Below are 23574 nucleotides of genomic sequence, written 5' to 3'. Positions count from 1 at the left end.
TTAGTTTTGTTCGTCGAGAGAGAACTTTACTACTCAATTGCCTACTTAGTCCAAACTAGCACTTGTTGGCAAGAGAGATTCTACATTGGATTTCAAGGCTGGTGGCTGGTATCGGCAAACTATTAATTTTTTTCTCACCCCTCAACTACTCACCCCCTTATAACTGCTTGGGTGCACCAGGCTTTTTCACTTCCAATAACATAAATGCCTGAAACACGTTGAATCTGGTCTTTTTATCTTTAGTGACTAAAAATGGCGATACTTTCTTGCCATCTAGATGAATCGCCAAAATACACTATCGTAACCGGTAGAAGGAACGTATAGTAAATTAACGAAAAAGCCTTGTGGTGAACTTTCGTTTGAGCTCCTTGGCCTAGAAATGCGGCGGTCTTATCAATAGCAATCATGTTGGAGAGTTGGTATTTCGAAAAATTGATGCAATCAACAAAAAGCTTAGACACAAGTGCACGCTTAAACACTTCATTGTCTTTCAGTCTTTCAGTTCAAGGAAGTTTAAGGAAGTTCTCCAACCAGTGCGACGATGCTCTAAATTCTTCTTTGGATATATCAAATTCAATTGCTGTTTCAAGGGCAAATTTTGGAATATCAGCCATGCGCTCAACCAAAGCCCTTGCTCTTCTTCCTGCAATCCATTCCCAGATGCAATCTTTCAACTCAGAAAATAACGGCTACCGACCTGATCCAACTCTGCGTTTTTTCTCATTTTCTTGGTTCACCAGTTGACACAGGTAATCGTAGTCTGCACGCCATTTTCGAACCATACGAAGATCCAGTATCTTCTCTTTACAGAATGCTACAAGATTTACACCCCTGGAGTCTTCCACGATTCCCTTTTTGTACTCGATGGAATAGCTCTTTCGTTTTGTACTCATTTTTAACGAATAATTTTTGTCACATTATTTTAACTAGGGATCATTTTCGGAGGATGTCTTATTTTCGGAAAGAGACGGTATTCAAAAATCTACATTTGCCGCAAGGCGAGAATAAGCAGACAAGGCAATGATGAAAATAGTATGCTCTGTGATTTATATACCTACTGATTCTTTATTGTGTTCTTCACCACTCTTTCGCATTTAATTTGTTTTGACAGTCGAGCAGCGCATGCCAGGTGTTTGCTAGTAAACCGCTAAAGAAAATAATTGAAAGGGTATCATGGCTCTAATAGTAGACTAAACGTGTAAGAACACATGGAAGATTTTTATTTAATTTGAGTATAATAATTTGACTACTGTACATGTCTATGAAACCTCTTCATCAAAATCTAGCAAATAACGGTTGATTTTTTAGCTATTATCTTTTTAAATAGTTGGTTTAAACAGTTGACGCACGTTTTGTGTTTTTTTTCACTGTCAAACATCTTCAGTTTGGTCTATAATTTAACCATGAATCGTCTTACAAACGAACAACCATTGCAAATCATTGAATTTTATTATAAAAATGCGTTTTCTGTTAAGAAAGTTTATCGCGCGCTTCTTCCATTTTATGATCAGTTTAACGACTAAATTTGGAACCAAATTTACATTATTGGACATAAAACCACCAACACGCTTACGTAGAGTGCGAACTGAAGAAAATATCGCAGCTGTATCGGCCAGTGTTAATGATGACCATCAATTATCGATTCGTCGCCGTTCGCAGCAATTGGGCCTCTGTTACTCAACAACGTGGTAAATTTTGCGAAAGGATTTAGGTTAGTGAAGCCTTTCAAAATACAGCTGGTGCAAGAATTGAAACCGAACGACCTACCGCAACGCAGACATTTTGGTGAATGGGCTCTTGGAAAGTTGGCCGAAGATCCATTTTTTTATCGAAAAGATCCACTTTTTCAGCGACGAAGCTCATTTTTGGATCAATGGGTACGTAAATAAGCTGAATTGCCGATTTTGGAGTGAAGATCAGCCAGAAGAATTGCAAGAGCTACCAATGTATCGAAAAGGTCACAGTTTGGTGCGGTTTATGGGTTGGAGGTATCATTGGACCGTACTTCTTCAAAGATGATGCGAATCGTAACGTAACTGTGAATGGTGAGCGCTACCGTGAAATGATATCCAACTTTTTTTTGCCCAAAATGCAAGAGCTTGACTTGCATGACATGTGGTTTCAGCAAGACGGTGCCACATGCCACACAGCATGCGTAACAATGGACTTGTTGAGAGGCGAGTTCGGTGAACATTTTATTTCACGTTCGGGACCTGTCAATTGGCCACCCATATCGTGCGATATAACGCCTTTAGATAATTTTTTTGGGGCTATGTTAAAGCTCATTTCTATTCAGACAAGCCTGCTTCAATTAACGCATTGGAAGACAACATTAAAGCATTTATATGTGAGATACCGGCCGAAACATTGGAAAGAGTATGCCAAAATTGGACTAAGCGGATGGACCATTTAAGGCGCAGTCGCGATCAACATTTGCATGAAATAATCTTGAAACATTAAACTATATGGACGGTACTATCGATTTAAATAAAAATTACATGCATTTTTCTGAATTTTACGTGTGTTTTTTGAAAAACTTTCCTATAGCCCTTAAAAAATCAGCCTATATTTGAACTTACAAAACAAATAGGGTTTGTTTGAAGTTAAAACGTGTATCAGGTAGATAAAATTCCGTTTGACCCAAACTTAAACTCTTCCGAACATTTTCAAAACAAGCTGGTATTTCGATCACCCTATATTAGTATTTATCACCCTTTATATCTAAGATAAGCGCAAACTACGACGCCCTGCCTCACAATTCGGTAGACCAGCGCCGCACAAAGCGGAAAGCAAAGAAAGCGAATTTAAAGCTCGTTAATTGTTGTTGTTGCTATTTTCTAAATATCAATGCCCACGCTTGTTGTGGCTGTTAACAAAGGTAATTATGTAATTTGTATAAGTCAGCAGCTTGGTTTCGAAAAAAAAAATAAAAAAAATAAAATAAGAAATAAAATAAAATTAAAAAAAAAAAAATGTAATTAGGAGAAACACAAACGGAAAAAGCAACAAAAATTCAGTAGTTTTTACATGTTTTGTGACCAGTAAAACCAATTTTATTACCATAATAAAACATGTTAACAATCCACACACCATCTACACACCGACCATTCATGTTTTCGAATTTGGTTGTTTGTTTATTCAATGACGTAGGGCAATTTGCCGGCCAAGTGCTGCTCCATCATAGCGATAACTCTGTCGTTGACCAGTGTTTTCACATCGTTCGCGCATAGAAAATCAAAGTGATTAAATTTGTCGGCAGTTATGCGATAGACACCGACCACCGTGCCCAATAGACGCGAGTAGATGCTATGCACGCCCTCGGGCGTTGCAATGGCGTCACTTTCGCCGAAGTAGAGCAGCAGCGGTGCGGTAACCAGACTCAGATTGTAGTTGTATGGTTCGACTGAGCTGTTGTAATATTTGCGATTGCCCTCCACACCATAATCGAAGGCGACAAAATCGCCCGATTCCCATAGTTGTTGCAGATGTTTAATCTCCTTGGGTGAGCCGCCCTGCAAAAGTTGGCCATACAGCAGTGGCTCAATGGACTGAGAATAATAAAAAATGAGTTGTTTTTGAAAGTTTAGTGGTTTAAGTTATTTACCTTTGAATAGCGGCCATTACCGGCGAAGGTTCTCATGATTTTCAGACACTCTTGGCTTTCATCGAAATTGTGATTGAGACATTTCTTACGCAGATAATCAGCCGGTAGGAGCTCATATGATTTGGCTTTTAGTTTTGCCTAAGAAATTTACATATGGCGATAAAAGAAAAAAAGGTGATGGGTTAATAATTTTTTTTCAAAAGTTGGCTGTAGATAAAATAAGTTCAACTAAATAAAAAAAAATAAATAAATAATTGGCGCGTACACTTCTGTTAGGTGTTTGGCCGAGCTCCACCTCCTATTTGTGGTGCGCGTCTCGATGTTATTCCACAAATGGACCTACAGTTTCAAGCCAACTCCGAACGGCAGATATTTTTATGAGGAGCTTTTTCATGGCAGAAATACACACGGAGGTTTGCCGAGGGGCGACCGCTATTAGAAAAATGTTTTTATTAATTTTGCTTTCACCGAGATTCGAACCAACGTTCTTTCTGTGAATTCCGAATGATAATCACGCACCAACCCATTCGGCTACGGCGGCCGCTAAGTTCAACTGCTTCTCTAATAAAGAATCCTATATCAGGGTGGCGTGGAATGTGGGTTTTCGAAATCTGAGGAAGCACCTATCAGCTTCCCGTAACCTTAACTCCTTTTTCTTATCTCAAAGTGCAAGCTCTCGAAAGGTGAACAACCTAAGCAACCATAGCTGCCCACGAGGTATCCAATCCGCGTGGGAGGCATGGTCAAGGCTAACATGAGGGGAAGCTTCGTCGAAGCTACAATTTAAAGTCCTCCCGAAGTTCGCAGCGTCAGACTCGGAGCGAGTGATTGTAAAAGCCGTCTGTTCTTCGGGTTAGAGGCGGCGTTGTGCTATTGAGTATACGGCCATTTTACCCGTGGAACTCATAAAATCTTCCTTTGGCTTGTAACTTATGGATGCATACCACGTTTTCCGAGCTACGCATATAAAAAAATGAGTTTAAGCATCCTGTTCCAACCTGTTACGGCAGCATGGAACTCGGATTTGGAGGTGCAGGATTTGTGTTTAAATGGAAAATATGGATATGGGTAGTTTCACAATGGACTATTTTAGTTCATTCTGGATAAAAGGGATTCATGTTAATATCAGGGTAACGAAATATATCGTTTTATATTGGGTAAGGTAATAAGTTTCCGTCGTTTCTTAGCCAAAATTACCAATTATTTTATTATAATTATAATTAAATAACACTCGATATTATGTGATGCATGTGCCATTGGAAACTATAACTTGACTCCATCTTTCAGAGAGCAAACGGATTCCTTTGACAAGATATTCGAGTTACTTTGACTTGATCCATTCATTGAGCCAGTGTGAGATGCTCTCGTAAGAAGTGAACCACTCTCCAATAAGGGCTGACTGCATCGATCGGAACAGATGGTAATCCGAAAGTGCAATGTCTGGAGAATACGGCGGGTGGGGTAAGATTTCCCAATTCAGTACCTCTAAATATTTCTGGACCCATTTAGCAACATATGGCCTGGCGTTGCCATGCATCAAAATCAGTTCGTCATGTCTTCCGGTCGGTTTTCTTTGAGAGCTCGATTCAAATGCATTAGCTGCAGTCGGTAACGATCGACAGTGATGGTTTCAGATGCACAACATAACCTAACACGTAACCGAACGTCTCTCGACATCCCTCGAGCCACTCGATATCCATCCAGTTACCTGCTTTCTGGGTCATTCCCATTGCGTGCAAACGTTTTCCGACGGTTGATCTGTCAACATTGAACTCTTTAGATATATCATCAAGGGTTCAATTTGGGTATTTATCCAATAATTGTTTTAGTTAAGTATCTCGGTGCCCTTCGCGATCTTTATCACTCACCTCGAAATTGCCACTTTGGAAACGTCGAAACCACTTTTTACAATTTGTATCTGATGGAGCGTGATTACCGTAAATATTGATCAATATACGACACGTTTCAGCTGTACTTTTAAAGGTAATAAGGAAGAATGACTTACTGAGCAGAAATGTTAGCACCGTTGTTAGCAAATGTTAGTTATCGATATCGATAGTTCTCATACAGCTAAAAAACACCCGATGTAATTGGTTTTTACAAAATTTATGATAACTTGTTCTTTGAAAATTTAAATTTTTTCTAAACGAACTATTTTTTACGAATTTCGGGAAAACATCTCACATACATCACACGCATAATCGGAATTTTTTTCCTAGCAAACGGTGGCAAAGTTGATGGGACACTGAAACGAGTGGTAGATGGATGGCGAAACTCGTGCAGACCATGGGCAAGTGGGCGCTCAAAGGAACTTCGTGGAATTGAAATATTTCTCAACTCACTTACACTCATACCACGAATACTTCCGGAAATATTTTTACCGCATGGTTAAGGTAAGCGACCACTCGTGCATATATTGCGAAGCACCGAGCGATGACGTCGAACACAGGTTTATTAGTTGCCATCAGTCGCATATTTCGAGGAAGGAGATGCTCGGAGACAGCAAATTGTCGACATTACGCCGAATAACGTAATCAGAAAAATGCTTGAACTCGAGGACAGCTGGAATGCGGTTAAAAGATTTTTTCCTGCAAATGAAAAGTTGTAGGCACAGTTTAGCCAGCCACGAGCTCTTTCCCACTTATTCTTCAATATGAAAAATATAATAATAGCAAGCATTGCCGATTAAAGGTATTTAAAGAAATTGCATGATTTTGTTTTAAGTTTTTTTTTCTCAACATTGCTTTTTATGACCCAGCCGGAAATATAACTCACACAATTTTTTACGAATTTAAGGCTAGTACTAACTTCACAGCGGTGATATTTCGCCACCAGCGAGAATTCGGCTTGCCGTGAAATGTTGCTAGTCACATTGATTGTCGGATGAGAAGAAACGTCAAATTTACATCGCACAGAGGCAATTGCTAAATTTTGGTAAGATGAACGGGAACTAGGTACTACTACTACGGCGTGAACTGGGTACTACTTTGCTGTGAGGTACATACAACATTACACACATATTTCACGGCAATGCCATTTGTCTGGATTTTGCCAGCCATTTCACGTGAAACGTGAACTTAGTAAAGGGTTTTCCAATAACAGGTGTTACAGGTGAATGAATTGCGCTATCGAGAGATTATTAACGATTTTTTATCGCCGGAGTTGGATGGCATTGATCTGGACAACGTTTATCTTCAAAAAGACGGCGCTACGTGCCACACAAGTAACGAAACTATTGACCTTTTACGGGAAAAGTTTTCAGACCGTGTTATCTCTCGAAGAGGTGATCACAATTGGCCAACGAGATCTTGTGATTTAACACCTTGTGACTTTTTTCTTTTCCTGTTTTGTCTCTCTTATCTTCTTGCGTTGGTATCACAAAGGACGAATTTAATTTATCGTTCACATGGAACCCACTCATGAGTAGCCATTTAACCTAACCTAACTTAGTTTATGGTCCTATATTTGTTAAAACTTTTTTTGGGTCTTTTGGTCTATCACCTCGATCACAAAGTTCTCAAAATACTCTCCATCAACTGATACACATTTATGCCAGCGACTGATCCAGCTCTCAAAACATTTCTGGAACTCTGTTTTCGGTTTAACCATCAGAGTCGCCTTCGATTTTCCCATTACTTACTTCCGGCTTTTACTATGCGTTTACCGTAGTGGTTTTTTGATTCGATCAATCAGAAGGGAGCCATATCAAGTAAATACGATGGCTGCTGGAAGGAATCCGTTTCGTTCTTGATCAAAAATTCACAGATAATGATGGCTCTGTGCGACGATGCGTTATCTCGGTGCGAGATCCCCGAGTTATTTCCCCAAAAAACCTTCTTTTTGGCGAAATGCTTCACGATGTTTACGTGAAGATCATAACGGCCAAATAATATCATAGTCTTTATTAACTATCTGATCTTCTGGCAAAAGTTTGTGGTGTACAATCCATTCGTAAGGTAATACATAAGAACCGTAAACATCGCTTTCTTTGTTGACTAAAAACGACGTGGCTTGTTTGGTCTTGATTCATTCGGAGCTCTCCACATACTCGCCTAATGTCTGGACTACGTGTCGTACTCATAAGCCCACTTCTCGTCTCCAGTAATGATGTATTTGTTGAGTGCCCATCCTTGAAAATCATGTTTTTGGCGATATCAACACGGCCCCTCTTTTGCACGAAACTCAGGTACTTTGGGCCCAACTTTGCAGTAACATGCAAACCCAAATCATAAACTACAATGCGCTGAATTGATCCATAAGCAATGCTCAAGTTCTCCACCAGCTCTTTGCTATATAATTTATGGCTATTGATCAACTTTGATAGCACTTTATTGATGTTTTCATCAGTCTTCGACGTCGACGGCCTAGCACTACGTTCGGCATCCTCGATGAATTGACGATCTCTTCTGTTCTCTTCTTTAGAGCATCGTTACGGAAACACTTTTCCAACATTTCTAAAGTTTTCGCACCATTGCACCCATTTTCAACGCAGAATTTAGTATAAACAAAAAAATTTTAAATTTAAATCCATTTTTAAAACTGAAATTACTAGATCTACTCAGGACTGCGTAACGTTTACAAATGTCAAGCAATGGCGATAAAATTTTAATAGGAGTGTTAATGATGAGGCAACCTAACAAGAACCAAACAGCAGTAGTCAAATAAGTTGACTTAGAGGGTCACCTGGCGGTTCTTCCGGGAACGTTTTGATCGAGGTGGTATATCTTCGTTGGGTGCTTGACTGAGCTCTTCCTCCTATTTGTGGTGTGTAAATTCATGCTTTACTGCAAATGAAGCGACCTACTGGTTTAAGCTGACTCTGAACAGCAGAGAGTTTGTTTTTGAACAGCTTTTTCATAGCACAAATACACTGGGAGGTTTGTCATTGCCTGTCGAGGGGCGACCGCTACTAAAAAAAGGTGTTTCTGTAATTTCTATACTACTTCCTTTCGGTATTTTACACTTTTTTTAACGCAATGTATAGGTAACGGCCGCCGTAGCCGAATGGGTTGGTGCGTGACTACCATTCGGAATTCACAGAGAGAACGTAGGTTCGAATCTCAGTGAAACACCGAAAGAAAAATATTTTCCTAATAGTGGTCGCCCCTCGGCAGGCAATAGCAAACCTTCGAGTGTATTTCTGCCATGAAAAAGCTCCTCATAAAAAATATCTGCCGTTCGGAGTCGGCTTGAAACTGTAGGTCCCTCCATTTGTGGAACAACATCAAGACGCGCGTCACAAATAGGAGGAGGAGCTCGGCCAAACACCTAACAGAAGTGTACGAGCACATTATATATATGTATGAAATATATAGGTACTGCTAAGAGCCCAAAAATTTAAGAAATTTTCAATTTAAATGCACTTTTGAAACCTTCCAAAATCTCTGTAGTAGTCTCCCCCCTCTCACCATCACTCACCTTCACAAATCGCATTACCCGTCGAACATCAACCGATTTGAAGCGCACTAAATCGTGTAATTGCACAATGGGTGCCAACGCTTGCATCAACAGAATGCGTTCATTGTACTCGGGGTGCATGGAACATAGAACCAGAAATGCGTTCAGCGCCTAAAAGCAGACCAAATAAGATGAAACAAAGAAAACACAATACGGACATTGGTAAGAAGCATTAACGACACAGACTATTTGCAATTCCGCTCCGGCACATGTGAACAGAAACAATGCAACAACAAAACCAATAACAAAAACAAGAATGGAAACAATACAGAAACAAGAACAAAAACAAAATCCAAGAACAAACACAAATGCCAAAAACAAAAGCTAAAGGCGCTAACCCAAAACAATTGCAACAGTGATATGTACCAACAACACTAAGTGTGACAAAAACAATACCACTTTAGCACACATACATACACATACACATATATCTGCTAAACACCATTGACAACGGTAACTAAGCACAATTGCCACACCTGAGAATGCCCAATTAACAGCAACTTCTGAAACGAGGTTTCATTCCAAATGCGGTCCATTATGGCTGTCAGATCGTAAGCGCCCCATTCATGAAAGCTGAAACTCCAATAGTCTGCGCTGCTGGTGCTGAATTGCGTGTGACTGCGCGCATATGGTGAGCCGCGCAAATTCGCCAGCCAAACATCGTAGTTACGTTCGGCGAGCAAAAAGCCTATTTTAGGAGAAAGGCAAAAACAATGCTATTCATACGTAGCTGTATGTATGTGCGTGTGTGTGTGCATGTAAGCAAATAGGTCAGCGTAGGTGGCATAAGCGGCTTAGCTGGTTTAAAACAATTCTTCGTGCTTACCTAAACTCTTGCCGGGTCCGAGCAGCACCCAAGCGAGTGATGAGGTTAGCAATCCATGCACCAACAAGACGGGTTGTTTGCCTGGTTTGGGTATGCGATGCAAAAGTAGCTGATAGCCGTCGACTGTGGTGACATTGTGCAGCTCCACGGCGTATTTGTGCTTCTCTAGCCATTCCGTCTTTATGCACAGGCAGTGGTGATGGCGTTGGTGGTGGCGTTGTTGTTACAGGAGTGTTTAGAAAATGATATCAATTGTATGTCTCTAATCAAAACAGCACTCACTTACCGTAGTCCAGTGTGAATGTCGTTCGGCTTCCTTGCCATGCCTCTCTCCCTCCTCATTGCCACTTTTGCTCAGTAGTGGCCACAACAATGGTTTGCCCATTTCCATATGCAGTTGCGTCGCACAGGTGGCTGAGATTGGGTTGCGCGAAATGCCAGTTTTGAGATCCATGTATTCCCACGGGTGTATCTCGATTATGGCCAGTGTTAGCGCGATTTGAAAAATCCACTTTTTAATATTATTACATCGCATTGAGTGACTTTGTTTGCGATGCTTAAAAAATGTACTAAATTTTTTTGTTTGCAATTCGTTATTTGTAGTCGCACTAATGTCGTGTAGTAATACGCCTTTATTTGTATTTGGATTTGTACTTACTTGATAGAGGTTTTTCATATATCGTTGCAATTAATCTGATATTTTTGTTTTACTTTTTTATTCGCGTTGCGTGAATTGGTGAACCGTAAAGTTGGCGGAATTGAGCGTCAGCGATGAGCATAGAACTTCAATTGCTAGCTACACCCTCTATACTGGAAAAAAAACCTATATTTTTATGCATAGAAACAATCAGTGTACAGTCTTGGCCAAAAGTATTGGGCATTCTATTAATTACTGAATTTTACGTTTCTAAAAGTGAAGTAAAATTTGATCAATAAATCAGTACAAATAAAATTAATTAGTGATAAGAAAATTAATATATAGTAGGCCCACCCTTTGCTTTGATAATAACAGCAGTCCTCTGGGGCATGCTGCGGACAAGCTTTGCAAATTGGGTTTTACTTATGGAGCTCCACTCAATAATTAAAGAATTTTTTAGGGCTGTTTGCGATGTTATGCTATGTTCCTTCTTCTTCTTCTTCCTAATTGGCGCGATAACAGCTTACGCGACTTTGGCCGAGTTCAACAAAGCGCGCCAGTCGTTTTTTTCTCGTGCTAACCGGCGCCAATTGGACACACCAAGTGAAGCCAAGTCCTTTTCCACCTGATCTTTGCAACGCAGAGGAGGCCTTCCTCTTCCTCTGCTACCACCAGCTGGTACCGCATCGAATACCTTCAAAGCCGGAGCGTTTGTATCCATTCGGACGCATGACCCAGCCAACGTACCCGCTGGATCTCTAGCCGCTGGATTCTATGTCGTCGTAAGGCTCATACAGCTCATCGTTCCATCGCCTGCGATATTCGCAGTTGCCAACGTGCAAAGGTCCAAAATTCTTACGCAGAATCTTTCTCTCAAACACTCCAAGCGTCGCTTCATCGGATGTTGTCATCGTCCAAGCTTCTGCGTCATGCGTTAGGACGGGCATGATGAGAGTCTTGTAGAGTGTTAGTTTTGTTCGTCGAGAAGGGACTTTACTACTCAATTGCCTACTTAGTTCAATGTAGCACTTGTTGGCAAGAGGGATTCTACGTTGGACCAACGTAGATGCTATGTTCCTTTATCTTGCTTTTCAGATAGCCTGCGCTCTATTGAGTTTAGGTCTTAAAGTAATGTTAATGCCTCTAAATGGACGCCTCGTAGTCGCTGCTTTATGACCAGGAGCATTTACTTGTTGGAATTGAGCTCTATCTAAATTAGAGTTCCCGAAAATGCGCCTTAATGGAGCCAAATGTGCAGTTTCTAATACTTTTATGAACTTTTGACTGTCCTTGTGACCATCGCAAATGAACATTTGGCCAACACTATCAGCAGTCAAACAGCTGCAGATCATAACGCTACCTGCTCCATGCGTAACAGTAACGTGTGGGTGGTTAGGTTTAAAGGACCGGTGTTGATTTTGAATAAAATACAATTTCTTTAAGAAATTTTTGTCATTTCTCTTTATTATGATAATACTGGTATATCTCAGTTACGTGTGGAACAAAATATCGGCCATATGGCCGCCACGGCCTCGGCGGCACACCTCCATCCGATGGTCCAAATTTTCGTAGACGCTGAGGCATAATTGAGGTTCTATGCCGTTAATGTGCCGAATTATCTCATCCTTTAGCTCTTGAATTGTTGAAACCACATATCGTCCACATCCACATCTTCCAATTCGGGTCATAAAAAGTTCGTTATCATCTCACGATGGCGAACATTATTCACAGTAACTGCCTGACCGGCCTCATTTTGGAAAAAATACGGCCCAATGGTGCCGCCGGCGCATAAACCGCACCAAACAGTTACTCTTTGTGGATGCATTGGTTTTTCGGCAATCACTCTTGGATTATCATTCGCCCAAATGCGGAAATTCTGCTTATTGACGAATCCACTGTGGTGAAAATGTGCCTCATCACTGAAGATGGGTTTCTTCACGAAGTGCGCGAAATGCATTTTGATTTGAACACCCGTTTTCATAATAAGCCTGAATAACTTTAACGCGTTGCTCGATTGTGTATCTTTCCATGGTTAAAATTGAGTTTGGCTGAAATTGAAAGATATCGAATGAAATGTAGAAAAAAGCTTGACGTTTAGGTGTGGTTTACATTTAACATCGGCCCTTAGAATTTAACCACCCTTTACAAAAAAAAAAGAGAAACAAAAATCGAGTACCAACGCCATTTTCGAGGCACCGCAAAATATCGTTGATTTTTGACAATTTTTCGCTGAGGTATGTCAATCGTATTTGACAGTTTTGAACTAGACAGCTGCAGCATAAAAACAGGCTAGCAATAGAGCGCGTGAAGGGAGAAATGAAGATTTTTATCACTTAAAATCATTTTTCTTTCATTTTAGTGGGAAACTTATTCAAAAACAAAATCGGATGATTAATTTTGCGCCATAAAACAAGGTAAAAAAAGTTGCTTCACTTAAAATTATTATTTTAGTATTATTTAGTAAAAAAGTTATTCGAATACAGAATTGGATGATTAATTGTGACCCGTAAAAAAGATCAAAATAAAGATTCACTCAAAATAATTCGTTTAAGTTATTCAAAAATAAAACTCAATGATTAATTTTGCGCCACCGTCTATATGCTACGTACATTATGTGGTAATGATTACAACATGAATTTTAATATCGAATTTTATTACTTTTATATCCGCGCACTATTGTCCAAAAAGTAGTAGCAGTGCGATCTCCAAACACTAAAACTAATGACATTTTATTAAAGTATTTTATTATCATTTCGGGTGGTAAATAAGTAATTAGAACCAGTTAAGATATGAGGATATACATACATGGAAGATATCGAATCGAAGTGGTTGGAGCAGCTACATGCAGCCTGCTAAAAAAGCTTTCCCACCACTCTATTTTGACCAGTTTTCATAATTGTTCTTTTTTTTTATTAGTTTTGGTTTTTGGTAAAAATATAGTCCATTCCGCAAAAAAATCATATAAATCAATGCTTCAAGCATTTTTATTAGATTTAAAAAAAAACTTGGGTACTCAGTTTTATAGCTTATTAAATTTTAGTAGAAGTACACGTTTGAAATGGCTCAAGAATTCCAATGATTTTTGATAATTTTTTTCCCTGATGGTGTTGCACATTTTCTCCATTAAAAAAATTGTCAAAATCTTATGACAGTTTAATCATTTTTTGTCGCAAGTTGTATGTAGTTTCGACGCAGAAAAACTGACAGCTAGAGAAAAAGGCGTCGCTGTAATGGTTATGATCGGCATGACAACTAACGCTCTAAAATGTCTCATAAATACTGGTATGAACAAAAGTCTCTGGCAACATTTTATAAATGACTAATAATGACGATGGGAAACTAAAGTAAAATCAATGAGCATTCAGCTGCTGTAGTTGTTTATTTTTAAGTAATTTTTCACTTTCCGTGTTATTTCATATTGTCTCCAATCTATGCAATCGCCTTTGTCTGCTGGGTTACCAGTTTTGCTTAGAATTGTTGATATTAAACCATGCATACTTTTAGGCGTTATTGTACGCGGATAGTTTTGAAATAAAGAAAATTTTGTCTAGTTTTTAAAGGTGGCTAACAAATTTGAGCAGAATTAAAATATGAACTTTTTTTTTTGAAAGTGGTATAAGTCCATTTTTTCATATAGTGGTATATTTAAGGGTTTGCGTTTGAATCAATTTAAAAATACTGACCAACTTTTAATAAACTCTAGAGAACTTTTTTACGCTATAAATGTATTAAATTTTATTATAAAATAATAATTACTAAAATTATTTGTCAAAATGACCATTTTTTAGCTCCACATGGACTTATACCACTTTCGAAAATAAAATATTACAAAAAATAAAAACCAGAACAAATTTAAGTCCATATTTTTATATACACTAAGCTTACCTGAAATTCATTTTGACGTGATAACGTCTTATAATTCGATTTAACAGGCTGCACGCACGAAAAAATGTGTCGTTACCTTGCTCATATGTAGTTACCTTGCTCATTAGTGTTACCTTGCTCTTTAGTGTTACCTTGCTCATTAGTGTTACCTTGCTCATATTAGTGTTACCTTGCTCATATGTAGTTACCTTGCTCATTGCATTGAATGAACTGCAAGCGAAAGCGCGGAAGGAACGACAAAGCAAACAAAGCAAACGAACGGCAACGTTCGACATCTTGCTCTCTCCTACTTAAGTGAGCGTATATATGTATGTATATGCGCATATGTACATATATAAATTCACGTATTTGTATTGGCATATGCCTTCTTATTGATTATTATTAATTTGATTTTCTTGAAGAATTTAAAATAAAACCAAGTTTGTTAATAATACCTGTTGTTTTAATGTTATTATTATTAATTTTTTTATTATATATGAAGGAAAAAATGTATGGTAATATTTACCATATACCTTATAAGATATGTTGTCTATACTAATATTATAAAGAGGAAAACTTTGTTTGTTTGTAATGAATAGGCTCAAAACTACTGGACCGATTTTAAAACTTCTTTCACCATTCGAAAGCTACATCATCCACGAGTAACATGGATTATATTTTATTTTGGAAATAGGGCTCGAGATATAGGTCAAAACGTGGACCCGGGTAACCTTCGGATGTGTATGTACAATATGGGTATCAAATGAAAGCTGTTGATAAGTGCTTTAATACGGGGTAATTTTCATACCTATATATGACTAGGGTCTCGAAATATATGCCAAAACGTGGACCCGCCGTGTCTTTGAACCGAATTAAACCAAACTTACACACATTGTTAAGTAGGTATTGAAGATGATTTCCGTATAGTTTGAATACCTATTGGTAGATAGGGTCTCGAGATATAGGTCAAAACGTGGACCCGGGTAACCTTCGGATGTGTATGTACAATATGGGTATCAAATGAAAGCTGTTGATAAGTGCTTTCATACGGGGTAATTTTCATACCTATATATGACTAGGGTCTGGAAATATATGCCAAAACGTGGACCCGCCGTGTCTTTGCACCGAATTAAACCAAACTTCCACACATTGTTAAGGAGGTATTGAAAATGGTTTCCGTATAGTTTGGGTACCTATTGGTAGATATGGTCTCGAGATATAGGTCAAAACGTGGACCCGGGTAACCTTCGGATGTGTGTGTACGATATGGGTATCAAATGGAAGCTGTTGGTGAATGCTTTAGTTCAGAGTATTTCCATCCGCTCCGTGACTAGGATCTCGAGATAGAGACCAAAACGTGGACCCTAGAATGTGTTTGTACAATATGGATATCAAATGAAAGCTGTTGATAAGTGCTTTAATACGGGGTAATTTTCATACCTATTGATGACTAGGGTCTCGAAATATATGCCAAAACGTGGACCCGCCGTGTCTTTGAACCGAATTAAACCAAACTTACACACATTGTTAAGTAGGTATTGAAGATGATTTCCGTATAGTTTGAATACCTATTGGTAGATAGGGTCTCGAGATATAGGTCAAAACGTGGACCCGGGTAACCTTTGGTTGTGTATGTACAATATGGGTATCAAATGAAAGCTGTTGATAAGTGCTTTAATACGGGGTAATTTGTTATGTTATGTTATGTTATGTTATGTTGTGTTATGTTATGTTATGTAATGTTATGTTATGTTATGTTATGTTATGTTATGTTATGTTATGTTATGTTATGTTATGTTATGTTATGTTATGTTATGTTATGTTATGTTATGTTATGTTATGTTATGTTATGTTATGTTATGTTATGTTATGTTATGTTATGTTATGTTATGTTATGTTATGTTATGTTATGTTATGTTATGTTATGTTATGTTATGTTATGTTATGTTATGTTATGTTATGTTATGTTATGTTATGTTATGTTATGTTATGTTATGTTATGTTATGTTATGTTATGTTATGTTTTGTTATGTTATGTTATGTTATGTTATGTTATGTTATGTTAATATATGTTATGTTATGTTATGTTATGTTATGTTATGTTATGTTATGTTATGTTATGTTATGTTATGTTATGTTATGTTATGTTATGTTATGTTATGTTATGTTATGTTATGTTATGTTATGTTATGTTATGTTATGTTATGTTATGTTATGTTATGTTATGTTATGTTATGTTATGTTATGTTTTGTTATGTTATGTTATGTTAAAGTATATTATGTTATGTTAATGTTAACTCATTCTCTATATCCATACAAAATATCTATCAAACAAATACAATTAAAATTTTCTTTTGAAAAATGCAACCATTCAATCAGTATTTTCTTATGACGTTATCACGTTAAACTACCGACAGTAAACCGACTTTACAGACAACCTTTTTTTATGTAAAAAGTAAGAGAAAAACGAAGACATTTAAATACAAGAATAACCAAGCTTATTAGAAGTTTATTTCAACAACAATAAAAATATAAAAATTTCTGGCTGATCCCTTCAAATTTCTGACTCGTCTTCTTTTTATTGGCACACGCTGAGTAGTTGCACTCAAAAATAGATTCTGTTTGTTAAAATCTCCCATTTCCCAAAAGGAGTTAAAGATAGATATGCGCGAATTCTCTGTAATACGCTTTTCGCACAATTTCTTACAGTTGCAATCCTTATTTTTGAATTTCTTAGCAGGAATAATATTTTCAGTTTTTGTATAATATTTTTCGCCTCTATTCCTTGTACTTTTCCTAATCTTCTGATCATTATTTTCAAAAGATGATCGAAAATCAGTAGCAACGTCTTCGTCAGTCGATGAATCACTTAGTTCCAAAATTCTAATTCTCTTCTTAGATTGCGGAAATCTTGAATTAATATTGCGCAAATTGCTTTCCTCATCCGAATCATAAATTCGTCTTCCTCTTCTAATATTCATGGGTCTTACTTCTATAACAAATAAAATTTAATATTCCCGGAAAAAAATTATTACTCTTACTTACCCACATCCCTATCAGACCAAATTGACAAATTATCGTTTTCTTTAGTGGCAAATGAACTCATTGTAGCAAAATATATTATTTATTTAAACCTTCATCTTACTGCTTTAATGACAGTTTTATTTAAACGTACCCAAGCCGCAACCTTTTAGTGTATGAACTAAACAGGTAGTAGTAGCATTGAAGAAGAAATAAGCAATAATAATTTCAATAAGAAAGTTTTTTTTTTGGAATGGGCTTATTCCACTTTCAAAAGAAATATTTGTGCGCTTGCATTGCTCAGCAAAACTGTTTTGGTTTATTGTAGTATAAATAGAGGTCCATTGAAATTATGATTTTAACTGTGAATAAAAGGTGTCTATAGCTCTTCAAAGTTACCATTAACCCATTTTTTTTTAAAGTGGACTTAAACACTTTCACAAAAAAACCGTTCATATATTTGGAAGAAATTTGTAAAACCAAGTATGCGCTATTTTGAGTGACGATATTTTGCTATTTTTATTACATCAGAACAAATTGCGTTAAATAATTAAATCAACAAGTTTTGACAGTGCATTTATCTCGTATTTAATTTTAGTACCTTTTTTTATGAAAATATTGTTCACTCTTCAACAAAAACTATATATACACCACTTTCAAGCTTTGTGTAAATTAAAAAAAAAAACATGATAAAAATTTCATCAATATTTGAAAAATTTTAATCAGAATTTATAGAACAATTTTGCGTACAGAGTTTCATAGCCCAGAGAATTGCGGGATAGTAAAGTGCAAGTCTCAAGCGGTTCAAAAATTGCGTTGGTTTTTCACAATATTTTTTCGCTTATGGTTTTGTGCATTTTCTTCTTACAGTGAATCAAAAAAGTATTGGCACACTCGAAAAATCAAAGTTGTCAGAGCTATAACTTTTTTTGTAAATAGAAAACGGTATTTTCTAAATGTATTTATTTATTACGTATCTGAACGAAAAAAAAAAATACGACTTAGGTTTACAAGCTCAACCTTGAATGGTAAAATAGGACACAAATTCACATCAAAAAAGTATTGGCACAGGTGGCGTAATCAGCTATTGCAGCTGTGACGCGCTAATACTTTATGGGTACTCCTTTAGACTGGATAACGGCCTGCAAATATTCATATTATTTACCAGATTTGAAGTTTCGGAAGGTGTTATTTTATTCCATTCAGCAATTATTGCCTCTTTTAGAGAATCCTTTGACGTTATGTGGTGTGATCGTATCTCCCGTTCCAGAAGATGCCACACATGCTCAATAGGATTTAAGTCCGGCGATTGGGGTGTATTTTAAGCTGTTTGCATTGGTATACCAACCACTCCTGTACAAGATAAGACGAATGTTTTCGGTCATTATCTTGTTGAAATTGCCAAGTTGTTCCTTTAAGACCCAGTTTTTCGACACTTGGACTTAAATTTTCTTTAAGAATGTCGCGACGCACATGCTTGTTCATTGTCTCATCTATGAACACGAGTTTTGCGACACCAGAGCCGCGAAACACCCCCAAACCAAGACATTTCCTCCACCGTGTTTAACTGTTTTGAGCAGGGTGTTCTCTTGAAGCTCTTTATTTGGCTTCCGCCAAAACTTTTGTGCTCCATCTGACCCAAATAAATTGAATATTGATTCATCACTAAATGTGGGGGTGTTCCAAAAAGCGTTGGGCTTATTGAAATGGTGTTTAGCAAGTTCTAGCCTCTTTTTCTTATTTACCTTCGAAATGAAGGGTTTGCGTCGAGGAACCCGGCCATGATACCTAGCCTTATATAGGGTATTCCGAACAGTTTGGGGGTTGAAATTGATTTCAAATGAATTTGCAGGGTCTCACACAATTTGACAGCCGAAGTTTTTGGATGTTGTGCCACCGTGGACACCACAATTCGCTTCCTATCGTTCGGTTAACTTTTTTGGGCGGCCAGATCTGCTCTCCGGAGCTATTTTGCTAATATTGCAATACTGCACAAAGATATTTTGAACGCTGGACCAGGATTTATCGACAAGTTTGCCAATTTCGCGATAGCAATTTTTTTTCCAAAACACAGTTTTATCATTAATTGACGTAGTTCTAGGGAATTTTAGCACCACGGCTCATTTTGGCCTATGTTCGTTGAAATCGTGATCAAAAGTGATTGCGGCCATATGCAATTCCTAAAACGTGCGAATAAGTAAAAAGCGAGAGTGAAAATAAAGGGACGCCAAAAGCTTAAGCTAACATAAAAAAAGTGCCAATACTTTTTTGATCTGAATTTGTGCCTTATTTTACTTTCCAAGGTTGAGCTTGTAAGCCTATGTCGATATTAATTTTTTGTTTGTTCAGATACGTAATAAATAAATACATTTAGAAAATACCGTTTTCTATTTTTTTATACTTTCATTATAAGAAAAGTTATATCACTGAGAACTTTGATTTTTCGAGTGTGCCAATACTTTTTTGGCTCACTGTACACACAAGGAATGCTTGAAATTTTTTTAAATGGAAGAAAACACCAAAAATTGGCCGCCGTAGCCGAATGGGTTTATGCATGACGGCCATTCGGGGCCCGGGTGAGAGACCCACTTACTATTCTGAAGCGCACAGGTTCGCGTCTGCCCGAATGGATCACTAAATGAGAAAGAAAGTTTTTTTCTAGTAGCGGGGAGTACGGCAGGCAATGGCAAATCTCTACGAGCATTTCTGGAATGAAAAGTGTAAATAAAACTAAATAATTTGCAGAACAGTTTTCACACAAAAATGTATTTAATGATATGAACTAGGAAACACTTAGTGAAAAATGTAAAATTCAAAATTCTATAAGAAGAGACTGTTAGCTGCCAGTCTAGCTCAAATTTTATTGAGATTTTACAATTAAACTAAAAAGAATCGGCCTCTTGAACTAACATTTAAAAAAGAGGCCATGCAGTAGAAAAAACGCTTATTTTTTAAAATTTAAATAATGTTTAAAATCGAGTATCTCGAAAACAGCCCAGATTCGGACATCATTACATATAAACCAATTAATCAGAAATTACATAAATACAGGGTGGGCCATATAGCGTTTGCTTTTTGAACCACCTATTTTTTTGAGAATGGTAACACAAATGGCATGAGAAATGTGTTCATAATTTACTTAAAGGTTTGACATTTACGAAATGGGACGCTATACGATTGAACAAAATTGGGAAATATTGAAAACCTTTTTCCAAAGTGGTGAGTCTTCTTCTTCTTTTCTGATGAAGCTCATTTTCACATCGGTGGCTACGTCAATAAGCAAAATTGTCGGATTTGGGGCTCAGAAAATCCACACGTTACTGTAGAGAAGCAAATGCATCCACAACGAGTCACTGTTTGGTGCGGTTTTTGGTCTGGCGGCATCATCGGGCCACTTATTTCGAAAATGAGCGAGGATCCGCGGTTACAGTAAATGGCGAGCGTTACCGTGACATGCTCAACGAGTTGTTTCCCAAAATTGAAGAGGATGACATGGACGACATTTGGTTTCAACAGGACGGTGCAACTTGTCACACCGCCAAAGTTACACTCGAACTTTTGGCTACCGTTTTTGAAAACCGAATAATCAACCGAAATTCCGATATCAATTGGCCGCCTCGGAGCTGTGATTTAAGCCCGTTGGACTATTCTTTGTGGGGAGTCGTTAAAGACAAATGCTATGCGAACCATCCAGAGACGATTGATGCTTTAAAACACGAAATCGAATTTGCCATTCATGAAATTGGAGCCCAAACAATCGAAAATGTGCTCAAAAATTGGGTTGATCGAATGGCCTACTGTAAAGCCAGTCGTGGCAGCCATTTGAACGATATTATTTTTCATTCATAAATGACAATGTTCAATCTTCAAAATAAAAAAAAAAAGGTTGAAAAAATATTGATTAGTTTTTTTTTAATGCCGATTCAAAAAGCAAATTTTACATGTCCCACCCTATAATTTTGCCTTAATTGTCCGGTTATCACGGCAATCAAGATCAAAAATAAGACTTTGCTGTTAAGCCTTGTATAGAGGGAGTAATAAATATATTTGATTAAGAGGCCTACAATATACGGGAAAAAAAGGAAGGAATACTTTTTTTTGAAAGCAAGGTGTACAACAGTTTATGCGAGCAGTAAAATGATTAAAGGCCACAGCTATTTTTTACTTTAATTTCTATTTAAACTTAACAGTCCATCGGGCAATCAGTGCCCACTTCTAATGGGCATCAATTTTCACCAATCGCATACCAAGTTGAGTTAATAATACCAAAAGTAATGGGGAAAATCACTTGCATTTTCCAGGCGGAGGTCCGCGGCTTAGAGCTGTGTGCCAGAGAATGTCTGCGGAGAGGCACGCGCGGTGCCAATATTAACATTCTCTCTGACCATTAAGCAGCTCTAAAATCGCTGGATAGCTTCTCATTCCAATCAAGGTTGGTCTGGGAATGTTTTAAAATCCTCAATACCCTAGCATAGAAGAAACTCTGTTAACTTGATGTGGGTTCCGGGACATGAGTGGCATGGAGTGAATGAAATTGCGGAGACTTTAGGAGGCAAACAATCTCTTCATAGGTTGTGAACTTTTCTGCGGAGTAAATAGCAGCTTCAAAAGTAATCAGCTTCAAACCTAATCGGCTACTAGAGAGCCCAATCGGAAAGACTCTACCACCCAGAACGAATAAAGGCAGAAGCAATCCTTAACCTAAGCAGAAAGGACATACAACTTTACAGTGCACTACTAACAGCACACTCTAAACTAAATTATTACATGAAAAAGATAGGTGCGATTGAAAAGGATTCCTGTAGTCTCTGCAAAGAGGCACAAGAAACAGCAGGACACGCTCTATGCGACTGCCCAGCAGGGGCACGACGCAGACTAAATTACCTGGGAAATGAGGCTTCAGATCCAAACCTCCTGGTAGAAATCAAGCCTACAGCAGTTTTTGGATTTATTATTAACAGCCTAAAACTGTTTGAGTAGGCTACATGGCTGCACAATAGATCTCTTCAGGTCGCAGTGCACAAACAGCTAATCAATAATAATAATAATAATACCGTTCATAATTTCCAAATATCTGCAAAGATATTTCGCTCAGAAGAAAATATAATTTCATAACCAACGACAGACCGCAATTCATTCATGAAAAGGAAATAAGGCACATATTGTGGCAGATAACAGACGTTAAAACTTTACTTTAGCTCAACAGCATTGCATTGCCCCACAACATTCTGTGCTGATATATGCACATACATATGCCTGATAAATTAAAACGGAAGCCAGAGCGCCAGAGCACCAGTTCATGCTATCGCACGATTTTAATGAAGCAGCAGTTTGTACACCCAAAGACTCCACTCTCACCTTGTCCGCTTAATGTGTATTTACTGCAATGCATTTTCCCGCAAAAAGAATGCAACAACGCGTGTGCAGATGCCGGTGCATGCACACACACACATACGTAAGTACACAGCGACTGCGTTATTACTTAATAAAGCAAACACGCATCGCCGACAAAAGAAAAATCAGAAGCAGCAATAATAAAATGATAAAATGCGCACTGATAAACAGGGAGGGGAAATATAAAAAAACAAAGCATATTGAGGAGCAGGTGAAATGACAGTGAGTGCTTGTGGTCGTGGCCGTGGTCGTGGTAGGTCAGTGAATGAGGTTCATTTAAATGTAAGCTTATGCAGTTACCATTTTTCTCTCCCTGTACGCCTTTTTGCGGCTGCATTGAAATAGCGGCATACGTTTTTGATTATTGAATTAAAAGGGCGCATACTTGTAAAATTTTGCGGGCAATTTTACAATTTTTAACTTCAATGATGTATATACGAGTACATACTTATGTATATTATGTACAGTACATTAGGATGCAACATTCTACATACCAAAAATTGGTACTGTTTTTTTCGGACTTACCTTTAAAATATAGATTAGACTTACCTTTAAATTAGAATTAGATTCGCGTGAACTGAACCGATTTTAAAATATCAGAGTTCCAAAACTCAAATTTGTTTTAGAAAATAAATTAGTTTTTAAAAATATGTTTACCAAAAAATTAACTTAGATAATAAAAGAGTTTAAGCTTAAAACCTATGCATGAAAACCTTTAAAATCCCAAAAATGGAATTAAATAAATGAGAGGTATTTTCTCCCCCAGTTGAT

The 23574-nt window shown here is 37.6% G+C and overlaps 1 protein-coding gene across 1 annotated transcript; it reads right to left on the bottom strand.

Moving 5' to 3' along the window:
• Positions 1-2991: 2991 nt before the first annotated feature.
• LOC128864840 (lipase 1) lies at positions 2992-10341 on the bottom strand. Its single transcript, XM_054104598.1, has 6 exons — positions 10174-10341; positions 9888-10065; positions 9538-9749; positions 9023-9172; positions 3605-3742; positions 2992-3548 (listed from the first exon to the last, which is right to left on the bottom strand). The coding sequence occupies exons 1-6, from the start codon at positions 10339-10341 to the stop codon at positions 3135-3137; spliced, it is 1260 nt and encodes a 419-aa protein (XP_053960573.1). The 3' UTR covers positions 2992-3134.
• Between the last annotated feature and the right edge of the window lie 13233 nt (positions 10342-23574).

Source organism: Anastrepha ludens, chromosome 5 (genome assembly GCF_028408465.1).
Source record: "Anastrepha ludens isolate Willacy chromosome 5, idAnaLude1.1, whole genome shotgun sequence".
NCBI lineage: Eukaryota > Metazoa > Arthropoda > Insecta > Diptera > Tephritidae > Anastrepha > Anastrepha ludens.
The sequence above is the reverse complement of the archived record's forward strand: the minus strand, read 5'-3'. Positions and strand labels throughout refer to the sequence as shown.